We start from the raw sequence: 14,306 nt of genomic DNA, 5'->3' as shown, positions 1-14,306 counted from the left end.
AATAGAGCTGGCCTCTCGAGAAATAACCTTTTGGTGTGAAAATCACTGAATGAAAACACACATTTTACCAATTTTATAAGTTGTGTATTCTAAACTAGTGGGATATGTGCAGTCATTTTCCTTATACGTCACCAATTTGTCATCTTATTAAAGCTTAAAATCTCTGCCTCCTTTGGATAGTTATTCATTAAGCTCAGGGGAAGTGTTTGGCTTCTTTGTCTGGACAGGAAAGGGTAAATCAGGGAAGGAACCTCATTATTTTTTGAAGACTGCCCTATAATTCTCCTACTTAAAGTACACAGGGGAATATTGCTCAGCCAGTGGGCACTAATTGGTTGCTCACAAGTGGTTTGAAGGAACAATATTGGAGTCTCAACACACATTTGATAATTATTGTCCATTCTTTAACAATAAATGGCAGAACTAATTGCTTCTGCAGAACTAATTAGACCAACTAACCCAATTTAAATCAAACGTCTGACGGTTTTATTCCAGCAACAGCATCAATTTGGAATTGGACAGCAACTCCTACTTGGATTCTAATATTAATAAAATGGGATTATCCAACACCCACAGATACAATTATTTTTGCTAATTGTTTCCTGCTAGGATTGCGATTGCTGCTTAGGGTGCATCCATAGTATTACACTGCATGCTTTTCGGCTATTTCAGATTGTACAGCGATGCAACAAGAAAAAACAGCAGCATCAGAGGCATAAAAAGCTGGAGTAACTCAGCGGGACAGGCAGTATCTCTGGAGAGAATGGGTGAAGTTTCAGGGTTGAAAAAAGGTCTCGACCCGAAACGGCACCCATTCCTTCTCCCCAAAGATGCTGTCTGCCTCGCTGAGTTACTCCAAGCAGTTAATAATCTCAGACTCTATATGATGGGCAACTGTAGTCACGGTGAATAGGTTTTATTTTTATATTTGAACTATCTTCACTAGAGCTATAATATTTAACTGCACTTTTAAAAACTATGAAGGATATTTATTGGTGATCAAAATATTCATATGGAGATTGTAATGAAAGAGTTATCTTAAAATTATTATGAGAGTAATAAGAGAAAATTGGTCTCCTAATCTGAGGAAATACATTCTTGCCATAGAGTGAGTACAGAGAAGGTTCACCAGACTGATTCCTGGGATGTCAGGACTTTCATATGAAGAAAGACTGGATAGACTCAGCTTGTACACGCTAGAATTTAGAAGATTGAGGGGGGATCTTATAGAAACGTACAAAATTCTTAAGGGATTGGACAGGCTAGATGCAGGAAGATTATTCCCGATGTTGGGGAAGTCCAGAACTAGGGGTCACAGTTTAAGGATAAGAGGGAAGACTTTTAGGACCGAGATGAGAAAATCATTTTTTACACAGAGAGTGGTGAATCTGTGGAATTCTCTGCCACAGAAGGTAGTTGAGGCCAGTTAATTGGCTATATTTAAGAGGGAGTTAGATGTGGCCCTTGTGGCTAAAGGGATCAGGGGGTGTGGAGAGAAGGCAGGGATGGGATACCGAGTTGGATGATCAGCCATGATCATATCGAATGGCGGTGCAGGCTCGAAGGGCCGAATGGCCTACTCCTGCACCTATTTTCTATGTTTCTATGTTTCTAAATTCTTTGAACACAAAGGGTGACTGTGGTGAAGTTCAATGAATCTTTAAGTTAAACAATACTGTACAGGTTTCCAAGAGATTGGAAAACTGGGCCAGCTCGATAAAAAAACTGGCCTTTTCAGCAATCCTCTTTAGCCAGGAGAAGCAGGTCTGCTCCCCACTGGTTCTTCATGGAAGCGCTCACAACAAGCTGGTGTCTTGAATGTCACAAGAACATTGAAATTCCAATGTAGTGTAGAATTCCACCAAACTCCAAATCAAAGGCAAAAAGTTTGTTGAAGGAGATATTCCTGATGAATGTTAACACACAGCAACCTAATAAAACTGTTATGACGTCCAGATGGCATATCAAATGCGAATCCCTGGCCTACTGTCAGGCTTAGAATTAATCCTGCTGTATGTTGCAAATGGTAGATTAGTGGTTAAATTACTATATTATCAAGTCAAGAGTGTTTAATTGTCATATGCCACAGGAACCATATAACCATATAACAATTACAGCACGGAAACAGGCCATCTCGGCCCTACAAGTCCGTGCCGAACAACTTTTTTCCCTTAGTCCCACCTGCCTGCACTCATACCATAACCCTCCATTCCCTTCTCATCCATATGCCTATCCAATTTATTTTTAAATGATACCAATGAACCTGCCGACACCACTTCCACTGGAAGCTCATTCCACACCGCTACCACTTTCTGAGTAAAGAAGTTCCCCCTCATGTTACCCCTAAACTTCTGTCCCTTAATTCTGAAGTCATGTCCTCTTGTTTGAATCTTCCCTATTCTCAAAGGGAAAAGCTTGTCCACATCAACTCTGTCTATCCCGCTCATCATTTTAAAGACCTCTATCAAGTCCCCCCTTAACCTTCTGCGCTCCAGAGAATAAAGGCCTAACTTATTCAACCTATCGGAGGAACAGTACAATGAAATTCTTACTTGCTGCAGCTTTATGGGCACTATTGAGCAGAAATCAAAACCATTTATCTAGAGTCAAGACTTTGTTAGGCGATGCAAATTTAGGTCATTGAATAAATCTGAAGTTGGAAAAGGAAATGCAAGAAAAAATCTTGAAATAGACGGACAGAATGCAAAATAACAATCCAATATACCTGTTTCCAGTAAAAAAAATTGCCATCTTTAACTGGTCTGGAGCAGAAAGGCTGAAAGGGTGCTGAAGAGTGCAGCATGACTTGGATAATATTCAGGCTAAAGTTGAGAAGTGGCAATTAGAATTTTAATTATACATGAAAATCAATGACCACCTCTAATCTCTCGGTTTTGGCATTAAATTGCCATCAAGCTTCTCCACAACCAACCATTTACTGGAATCTCGCCCCGTCAAACAAATGCTATGGTACATAAACAAAACAGAAGCTAGTGGCAACCAATCTCCTGATTCCCCAAATTATTCCACTATTTACAACTCCGACAACATTGAAACTCTCCACATTTAGTACAAAACAGCATGCTTGGTTGATACCCATTCTACGTTGCCTCAGTATGGCCATAGTAAATTTAGTCCCAAGATGTATGGCCATTACCATGTTTTCTTTGACAGCACTTCCAAGCTTTTGAATTTAACATCTTGAAGGAAAAAGAAGAATCAACTGGGTCAAAATCTAGAATTCCCTTCCCAAAAATATTTTTGGGAGAATCTTTATTTTAATTCCATTCACAGAATAGGACACTATTATCAAACATTCATGCACTGCCCATCGCTAATTGCACCCAAAGCCTATGACATGCTGCATCAATGAGAGGGTGGTTGAGAGTCAGTCTGGAAGGCTAAACAATTAAGAATGACAGGTTTCATTCACTAAATGAATATTTAGTATGAATAGGGCGGTCACGGTGGAACAGCTGTATAGTTGCTGTCTTACAGCAAATGCAGCGCCTGAGACCCGGGTTCGATCCCGACTACGGGTGCTGTCTGCACGGAGTTTGTACGTTCTCCCCGTGACCCGAGTGGGTTTTCTCCGAGATCTTCAGTTTCCTCCCACACTCCAAAGATATACAGGTTTGTAGGTTAATTGGCTTGGTAAGTGAAAAATTGTCGCTAGTGGATGTAGGATAGTGTTAATGTGCCGGGATTTCTGGTCGGTGCGGACCCGGTGAGCTGAAGGGCCTGTTTCCGAGCTGTATCTCTAAACTAAACTAATTTGTGAACAGAGCAAGCTCACTGTTTTAAAGACATCATTACTAATACCTAATCTTATATTCCAGATTTATTTAATTAGCTGAATTCAAATTCACAGCAGCTCTTTTATTGCTAGTTTTTATAATTTCAGCTATTGAATAAAAAATATCAAATACATTTTCTTAAGTCTCTTCAACTGAAGTTTTGATTTTGTAGCAGAATTTTAATTGATTTCAAGTGCTAATCTGTTAAATTAAAAAAAAACACACCAGGTTACGAGACACCAGTTAAGGGTTAGAGGATTGATTTAGTTGGCTCATGATGAAAATATGGCTTCCAAATTTTGTTAGGACTATATTGGAAAGAATATCAAACAATAAAAACTCACTTGTCCGTAACAATTTTACAACAAAATACACTGCACTACTGACTACATTGATTTCAGGTTGATTGTAGGGTTTTTGGAACCAGAAATCATTTCAAGTAGTATTATCGCAAAAAAATAAATTGCAATTGTGAATAATTCACATTATAGATGAATGTTTTCATTAATGATACGTTCCTGATCCAGCTAAATTCAGACTAACTGTTGAACGCAAAATAATAGAAAACAGACGAAGGCAAAGGAGGAATTAATTTTTGTGAGAATTGTATGTACTCAAGGGAATCCTTAATCAAAATGAGAATTAAAGGATTTTTATTTGTATTGAAAGCTTTGCTTCTTTTCGTTCTAGCAACACAAACATTGGATAATGGGTAAATAACATGTGATCCACTGTCATAAGCTCCAAGATCAGATGTGATTGTTGCAGAAGTTTTTCTAGGATGCAAATAAGCAGAGAAAACACAATATGGTCTCCCGGCTTCCAAATATCCTTCAACCATCAAAAGATCACTTATCTTACTCAATGTCAAAGCCTGCTGTGCACAATTTGGCTTCCACTGTTCCAATATTATGACAGCGTCTACAGTTTAAAAGTAATTCATTGTTATAGAACATCCAAGGTGCTTGAAAAAGCACATAATAAATACAATCATTTATTCATAAAAAATACAAACACACTCACGTACAACACAAAATAAGAATGTCATCTCTGATGAATGCATGATATCCTGATTCCATCTTCCTGGTCTCTTCTCAGTTGCACCATAGATTGCCTGACCCATAATCCTCAGAGCAAGTTGTCTGTCTATGCCAAGTACTGATTATATGATTGCATAGGAAGGAACTGCAGATGCTGGTTTAAACCGAAGATAGACATATAAAGCTGGAGTAAATTAGCGTGGACAGGCAGCATCTCTGGAGAGAAGGAATGGGTGATGTTTCGGGTCGAGACCTTTCTTCAGGCAGCTGTCTGAAGAAGGCTCTCTATTCCAAACGTCAATCATTCCTTCTTTCCAGAGATGCTGCCTGTCCCCGCTGGTTAACTCCAGCTTTATGTGTCTATCTTCTGATTAATCTGAATCAGAATGATCTGATTGGAAGTTTCTCAAAAAGTAATGAAAACTCTCTGGACCATCATTTATTTGATTATAATTAATAAATGAAACTGTTGAGAGAAATCTTGCATGTTACTTTTTGACGGTTCCACAATTTCTCTCTTGATCTGTTTACAAAAGTATTTTCAAGATTATATATTTCAAAATTCAACAAAGTCTTGCACAATGTTGTTGGGAAAGGAATATGAGAATTAATATCTGCAACCCGATTAAAGTTGTACTTGAGGAAACCAAATGCATTTTACTCTTCCTAAGAGCAGCTGTGATTTCTATATTTAATGTTGATTGTCAAATGCTGCTCATTTGCTTTTGTTTCCCTTTAATGAAATAGACTTAAGAGATGAGCAACACTCATTAAGCCATTTACAACAAAACATCAGCCCTGAGGGTTGGTACTGTAACACCAGGATGTGAAGCACCATGCAGCTCATTCTGAACAATTGTTTGGAATAAATTGAAAAGGCTGTGAGACAACAAAAAACTTACACTGGGTTCCCATTTGGTGACAAGTAGACAAAACGCTGTTAACTGTGGGATCAACCTTTGCTCTAATACAGATGCCTCCGAATGAAAGATTAGCACGAGGAAACGAAAGGAACTTACCATTAGAGGTAAATCAATAGGACCATTAACTTGTTCTCACAGTGAATTTATGTGAATATATAGCTTCCTTTTATCTGGTCTTCACTCTTATAAATCTTATGAAAGTGCAACATTATTTTTGTGCAATTTGTCATTAAAATTAAACATAACATAAAAGAGGCATGAAAACAAACTTGTCTTGATATCAGAAAATAATTCTCTAAGAATATTAAAATTCCTTTTGAAAAGGTGGATAGTTAAAGAAACACAGTTAATGAATATAATAATACTAATTTAGGAACTAAGATTATAATAATTAGAAGCAGAAATAAGATGACTGAGTTTCCACAGTCATCGGGCGGGGTGGGGGGTGTGGAGAGAATCTCCAAGGTTCACTATCATTTAGCTTAAAAAATTACAGCTCATCTCTATCCCAAATGGGCCATCACTTACTTTCAAACTGTGCCTCTCGCCCTAGCCTCCTCAGTTAGGGGAAGTCATCTCCCTGCAACTTGCCTGACAAACCCCTTATTACTTGTTTAAGTTTGAAAGAGATTTCCTCTCATTTCCTCTGCTTTCTTAGAGACACAGGAGACTGAAGATGCGGGAATCTGGAGCTGAAAACAAGCTGCTGAAAGAACTCAGTGAGTCATACAGCATTTGTGGAAGGAGAAGGACAGTCAAAGCTTTAGGCTAAGACTGATTGTAAAGGGGTGATAGTCATATAATGAAATGAGGGGGAAGTATGAAGCAGGGGATGGGAAGCTGGTGGATTCTGGGAAGGAGGGATTGATGGAGCCAGATGGGGGAGGGAGTGATGGAGAGAGCAACAGAGGATGGAAGGTGGTTAGTGGAAACAACAAAGAGCAAATCTGATACAAAAAAAGAAAGAACACTGGGCAGATGGGAACAGGGTGGGAGGAAAAGGAAACATAATAATAGGGGGGTGGACTGGGTGTTGCAAAGAAAAGGATGTGAAAGTAGACTTGGGTGGAGCAGAAGGTCCTCATGCTGTTAGGTTGTCGACTACCTAGGCAGAATCCTGGCTGTGGAGGAGCCAAGGCCAAATTGGTAATTGTGGATAGACAAAAAATGCTGGAGTAACTCAGCAGGACAGGCAATTTCTCTGGAGAGAAGGAACGTGAGAGGGGGATATATAGATAAGGAAGTGTAAGGTTTAAAACCAGGACATGTCGGGGGACCAGCAGGCAGGTTTGCCACTGCTACACAGGTGGGTTTAAACTGAATGGGGGGGGGAGAGATAAATTGGAAATACAAGGATGGAGTTAAAGGGAAAGAGAGTATAGGAAAAGTTAAGAAAGACACCAGAATTAACAGGACAGAAAGCTCACGAATGGATAGGAGAGTATGGCCATATTAAATTGGAATGAAAAGTGAGGTGAGTGATGGATTAAAAGTATTATATATGAAGTGGATGAGCTTGAGGCTCAGTTAGAGATTGATGGATCTGACATTGTGGGGATTACAGAGACATGGCTGCAGGAGGATCGGGGCTGGGAACTGAATATTCAGGGTTATACGTCCTATAGAAAGGACAGGCAGGTGGGCAGAGGAGGTGGTGTAGCTCTGTTGGTGAGGGATGAAATTCAGTCCCTTGCAAGGGGTGACGGGGGGTGTGGGGGGGGGGGGGGGGGGGGGGGGGGGGGGGGGGGGGGGTGGGGGGGGGGGGGGGGGGGGGGGGGGGGGGGGGGGGGGGGGGGGGGGGGGGGGGGGGGGGGGGTGGGGGGGGGGGGGGGGGGGGGGGGGGGGGGGGGGGGGGGGGGGGGGGTGGGGGGGGGGGGGGGGGTGGGGGGTGGGGGGGGGGGGGGGGGGGGGGGGGGGGGGGGGGGGGGGGGGGGGGGGGGGGGGGGGGGGGGGGGGGTGGGGGGGGGGGGGGGGGGGGGGGGGGGTGGGGGGGGGTGGGGGGGGGGGGGGGGGGGGGGGGGGTGGGGGGGGGGTGGGGGGGGGTGGTGGGGTGGGGGGGGGTGGGGGGGGGGGGGGGGGGGGGGGGGGGGGTGGGGGGGGGGGGGGGGGGGGGGGGGGGGGGGGGGGGGGGGTGGGGGGGGGGGGGGGGGGGGGTGGGTGGGGTGGGGGGGGGGGGGGGTGGGGGGGGGGGCGGGTGGGGGGGGGGGGGGGGGGGGGGGGGGGGGGGGGGGGGGGGGGGGGGGGGGGGGGGGGGGGGGGGGGGGGGGGGGTGGTGGGTGGTGGTGGGGGGGGGGGGGGGGGGGGGGGGTGGGGGGGGGGGGGGGTGGGGGGGGGGGGGTGGGGGGGGGTGGGGGGGGGGGGGGGGGGGGGGGGGGGGGGGGGGGGGGGGGGGGGGGGGGGGGGGGGGGGGGGGGGGGGGGGGGGGGGGGGGGGGGGGGGGTTGGGGGGGGGGGGGGGGGGGGGGGGGGGGGGGGGGTGGGGGGGGGTGTGGGGGGGGGGGTGGGGGGAGGGGGAGGGGGGGGGGAGGGGGGGGGGGGTGGAGAAGTGGGGGGGAGGGGGTGGGGGGGGGGGTGGGGGGGGGGTGGTGGGGGGGGGGGGGGGGGGGTGGGGGGGGGGGGGGGGGGGGGGGGGGGGTGGGGGGGTAGAGACCGGCGATATAGACGCGCTGTGGGTAGAATTAAGGAATTGTATAGGGAAGAAGACACTAATGGGAGTTATCTACAGGCCCCCAAACAGGAGCTTGGATATAGGGTGTAAGTTGCAGCAGGAGTTAAAATTGACATGTAAGAAAGATAATGCCACTGTGGTTTTGGGAGATTTCAATGTCCAGGTAGACTGGGAAAATTAGGTTGGTTCTGGACCCCAAGAAAGGGAGTTTGTAGAATGCCTCCGAGATGGATTCTCAGAGCAGCTTGTATTGGAGCAGACCAGAGAGAAGGCAATTCTGGATTTAGTGTTGTCTAATGAACCAGATTTAATAAGGGAGCTCAAGGTAAAGGAACCGCTCGGAGGTAGTGATCATAATATGATAAGTTTTAATCTGCAATTTGAGAGGGAGAAGGTTAAATCAGAAGTGGCAGTGATGCAGTTGAACAAAGGAGACTATGAAGGCATGAGAGAGGAGCTGGCCAGGGTCGACTGGAAAAGGATTCTAACAGGAATGACGGTGGAACAGCAATGGCAGGAATTTCTGGGCAAATTCAGAAGATGCAGGATCATTTCATTCCAAAGAGGAAGAAAGATTCTAACGGAGTAAGAGGCAACTGTGGCTGACAAGGGAAGTTCGGGACGGTATAAAACCAAAAGACTCCAGGTGTGGTCTCACTCAGGCCCTGTACAACTGCAGAAGGACCTCTTTGCTCCTATACTCAACTCTTGTTATGAAGGCCAACATGCCATTAGCTTTCATCACTGCCTGTTTCACCTGCGTGCTTACTTTCAGTGACTGATGAACAAGGACCCCGAGATCTCTTTGTACTTCCCCTTTTCCCAACCAAACACCATTCAGATAATAATCTGCCTTCCTGTTTTTGCCACAAAAGTGGATAACCTCACATTTATCCACGTGAAACTGCATTTGCCATGCATCCACCCACTCACTCAATCTGTCCAAGTCACACTGCATCCTCATAGCATCCTACTCACAGTTCACACTGCCACCCAGCATTGTGTCATCTGCAAATTTGGTAATATTACTTTGAATCCCTTCATTCAAATCATTGATGTATATTGTAAGTAGCTGTGGTTCCAGCACTGAGACGTGCGGTACCCCACTAGTCACTGCCTGCCATTCTGAAAGGGACCCGTTAATCCCTACTCTTTGTTTCCTGTCTGCCAACCACATTTTATATCCATGTCACTACCCTATCCCCCCAATACCATATGCTCTAATTTTTCCCACTAATCTCCTATGTGGGACCTTATCAAATGCTTTCAGGTACACTACATCCACTGGCTCGCCTTTGTCTATTTTTCTAGTTACATCCTCAAAAATTTCCAGATAATTAGTCAAGCACGATTTTATAATTTTTAAATTTTATAATTTTATCCAGCATCTTCCCCACCACTGATGTCAGGCTAACTGGTCTATAATTCCCTGTTTTCTCTCTCCCGCCTTTCTTAAAAAGTGGGATAACATTAGCTAGATGAAGTTTTGGTCTCCTAACTTGAGGAAGGACATCCTTGTTATTGAGGGAGTGCAGAGTAGGTTCACGAGGTTAATCCCCGGGATGGCAGGACTGGCATAATGAGGAAATATTGGAAAGACTGGGCTTGTATTCACTGGAATTTAGAAGGATGAGGGGTGATCTTATAGAAACATATAAAATTATAAAAGGACTGGACAAGGTAGATGCGGGAAATATGTTCCCAATGTTGGCGGAGTCCAGAACCCGGGGCCACAGTCTAAGAATAAAGGGGAGGCAATTTAGATAAGGAAAAACATTTTCACCCAAAGAGTTGTGAATTTGTGGAATTCTCTGCCACGGAAGGTAGTGGACCCCAATTCACTGGATGAATTAAAAAGAGTTAGATGGAGCTCTTGGGGCTAGCGGAATCAAGGGGTATGGGGAGAAGGGAGGCACGGGTTAAGGGCCTGTCCCACTTTCACGACGTAATACACAAATTCTCCCGAGTTTTCCCGATTCAAACTCGCAGAATGTTCGTCACGGGTCCGTAGGAGTTCGTAGATAGAAACATAGAAATTAGGTGCAGGAGTAGGCCATTCGGCCCTTCGAGCCTGCACTGCCATTCAATATGATCATGGCTGATCATCCAACTCAGTATCCCGTACCTGCCTTCTCTCCATACCCCCTGACCCCCTTAGCCACAAGGGCCACATCTAACTCCCTCTTAAATATAGCCAATGAACTGGCCTCAACTACCCTCTGTGGCAGAGTGTTCCAGAGATTCACCACTCTCTGTGTGAAAAAAGTTCTTCTCATCTCGGTTTTAAAGGATTTCCCCCTTATCCTTAAGCTGTGACCCCTTGTCCTGGACTTCCCTAACATCGGGAACAATCTTCCTGCATCTAGCCTGTCCAACCCCTTAAGAATTTTGTAAGTTTCTATAAAAGATATATCGTAGCGGCTCGTTATGCTAGCAGTAGGTGCTCGTGACAGCAGGTTGGTCAGGACATTTTTTCTAGCCCGATAAAAAAATGTCCTCGAGTAAAAAAAATGGGAAAGTCGTGAAAGTGGGACAGGCCCTTTACTGATTTTAATGATCACAATGAATGGCGGTGCTGGCTCGAAGGACCAAATGGCCACCTCCTGCACCTATTTTCTATGTTTCTATGACAAAGGGAATGGAAATCAAGGAAAATGTAGAATAGATCAATGTTAACTGGGAGAAGGTAACAACAAAGCAAACAGAGATAAAATGTAGTAGGGACAGTGAGACTGGTCGGACGGAGAATTGGGAAGGGGGAGGTTTGGAGAGAGTGGGAAAGCAAGGGATACTTGAAGTTAAAGGTCAATGTTCATACCGCTGTGGTGTAAGCTGCTCAAGCAAAATATGAGGTGCTGTTCCTCAAATGGTCAGTGTGGTCAGTGTGGGAATGGAAAGGGTAGTTAAAGTGTTTAGTAACTGGGAGATCAAATAGGTTTAGACGGGCGAGAGTCTCACTCTAGGTCATTGTCAGACTGGGGAGTGGAATTAAAATGGCTGCCAACCAGGAGATGGCCATTGTGGATAAATCACAGATGCTCGGCAAAGCAGTCATCCAGTCTGCACTTGGTCTCGCCGATGTAGAGGAGCCCACAACAAGAGCATTTAATGCAATAGACAAGATTGGAGAAGGTGCTGGTTAATCACTACCTCACTTGAAAGGACTGTTTAAGTTCCTGGATGTTGGTGAGGGGGTTGGTGTAGAGACAGGTGTCACACTTCTACAGTTGTGGGGAAAGTGCCCAAGAAGGGAAAGATGTGACTGGTGATGGGATCATGTTGCAGCTGCAGAAATGTCAAAAAATGATGTGCTGGATAAGAAAGCTGATGGGGTGACAGATAAGGACATTTCTTAGGTACGGAGTTCAAAGCTCCATACAGTACTTCAGGTACGATTTCAGTAAAGGTCTACACAATTCAATAAGGCTTCCTTAGTCCTTAATTAAATACTCGTGAAATAAACAGCAGTTTCTTTTTTGCTTAAGATTCCAGAATTCGCAGTCTCGTGTCTCCCTAAAAATAAAACATTTTGTCTTCTTCGCCAAATCAGTGGTGTGCATTACGCAGAGCTGCGGTGAAGCACCAATTCCTGTGGTCACTTTTACCCACTCCATTCAGTCGTTTCTAACATGGTATAGTTTGTCATAATTAAATTTGAAGAAAATAAATGTAAAATATTTTTAGTTATCCTGCTGATGTATCTCACTCAAACATGGAGGGTATCGTCTATTTCTAAACAGTTGTGCCACTTCCACTTCAATAAGTACCAATGCTTTAAGGAATCTAATATTTTTGTTAAGGGTTTGGACACGCTAGAGGCAGGAAACATGTTCCCGATGTTGGGGGAGTCCAGAACCAGGGGCCACAGTTTAAGAATAAGGAGTAAACCATTTAGAACGGAGACGAGGAACATTTTTTCTCACAGAGAGTGGTGAGTCTGTGGAATTCTCTGCTTCAGAGGGCGGTGGAGGCAGGTTCTCTGGATGCTTTCAAGAGAGAGCTAGATAGGGCTCTTAAAAATAGCGAAGTCAGGGGCTATGGGAAGAAGGCAGGAACGGGGTACTGATTGAGGATGATCAGTCATGATCACATTGAATGGCTCTGCTGGCTCGAAGGGCCGAATGGCCTACTCCTGCACCTATTGTCTATTTTTTCTGTTTCTCTGTAAATTCTGATCCCTTTTTTCCTCAACCATGGCATTGCCTTCAGGAGGATAGAAATAACATGAAGGAGATCTTCAAATAATGAAAAATGAATACTTGTCTTCTTCCACACAATTGCAAAGGTACTGTGACCAACACTCACAGAAATCCCACAACAAAGGCCAATCAATAACATTTTGTAATTTTGGTCTGGCTATTACGATTTGGTTTTGGCTAAATAAAATGGAATTCAAACTCACCTGTCATTTGCTGAAGTATCTGAGATAAGTTAGGTTCGTCACACAATGACTGCAACAAGGCTTTTTTGACCGCACATTCAGCCTTATCCATTGTCTCGTCCATCTTGAGTTCTCCTACCACAGAGTAGATGTAAACCAAAAGAACTAGAATTTCTTCTAGGTTGTAATCTAAGGCATCTCTTTCCCCATGTGGCTTGATTATGGACAAAAGTTGGGTTAAAACACATGGCACATCAGAATCGTCCAGGGTCTGCAAAACAAACATAAAAGATTTTTAATTTCAGTGAAAAATTGAGTCAATTTTTCTCCCCCCCAAAAGGTTCATACATCATTTCAAAATCAATTTTGAACCAATCCAACATTACAATAATAGTTATAAAAATATAGAAAATACTGAGGAAAAATGTGGTTCAATTAAAATCCTTTGGAATGGCTAAACTCTGAACAAAGGACTAGGTTTATTAAGTTGAATAATAGCATCACTATTTTCATAGCCAACTATATATTTCAATGTTTACTATAATTCTGAACAACTGTGATTACGAAATAATGGTCTTAATTTCTTAACGACTGCAATTACTAAATGAACAATTTAATGACACCAATATTTTAAGTTGAATATTCAATGCTGTGGCAGAATACAGAATAATTCATTGTATTCATGTCTGGTATGATTGGCCTGGATAGCATACAAAACAAAGTTTTTCATTGTACCTCCATAGACCTGACAATAATAAACCAATACAACATACACGGTGTCCTTCAACCCAGCAACACTGTGATCAGGAAAAAAATAAAATTGGCAGAATGAACAATTTAAATGAGGTTGGAACCAATGGTAATCATTGCTTGGTTAGCCTCATGTTTCTGATCATATCCTGAGAAATTCTGTCCTTTGCATAAGCTTTACAGAATGTCTAGACAAAAAACTAGATATTATTCAAGGCGTGGGTTTTAGAATTTAGAGAAAAAGATAACAAATGAATTAAAAGAATAATGAGTGAATGTACTTATGCCACTGTGTCATTTGTATTTGTTTATCGTCCTTATCTATTTTTTCAGAGAGAAAAAAAAATTGGCTTCCCAGCATGGAGACTATCTTTTTTTCCCAGTTACTTCACATGTACTTGGCTTAATTAGTTTGAGTATATTTAAGTGATTGCCAGCTCCTTCGAGACCTGAACTGCAGAATAGTTTCAATGGCAACAAGCACTCTGCAGAACGTCATCCAGCTGGCCATTCTTCGCTTGACAATCTAAGCAATGAATTCCAGCAGACTAATTACGAGAAAGATCACAACCAGGCTGAGCCATGCCCTTACATTATTCACACTTGTAGCCTGCCCAATTATGTTGTCCTTCCCAACCCTACAATATTATTTGTAGCACTGAAACAGTCACTCAGATTTACATTTGCAGAGGAGCAATCAACATTAGCAATCTTCAAATACTTTGCTCCTCTACAAATGGGAAATCCC

At 43.8% G+C, this 14,306-nt stretch overlaps 1 protein-coding gene across 1 annotated transcript in view; it reads right to left on the bottom strand.

Annotated features, from left to right (window-relative positions):
- scfd2 (sec1 family domain containing 2) overlaps window positions 1-14,306 on the bottom strand; it is a 224,050-nt gene that overhangs the window by 123,149 nt on the left and 86,595 nt on the right. Inside the window, exon 5 of the mRNA XM_055636130.1 lies at window positions 12,830-13,079. Within this exon, the coding sequence (XP_055492105.1) occupies window positions 12,830-13,079 (250 nt within the window). The remainder of the gene's footprint in view (window positions 1-12,829; window positions 13,080-14,306) is intronic.

This window comes from Leucoraja erinacea, chromosome 1, assembly GCF_028641065.1.
Source record: "Leucoraja erinacea ecotype New England chromosome 1, Leri_hhj_1, whole genome shotgun sequence".
NCBI lineage: Eukaryota > Metazoa > Chordata > Chondrichthyes > Rajiformes > Rajidae > Leucoraja > Leucoraja erinaceus.
This window is presented reverse-complemented; position numbering and strand designations above follow the sequence as displayed.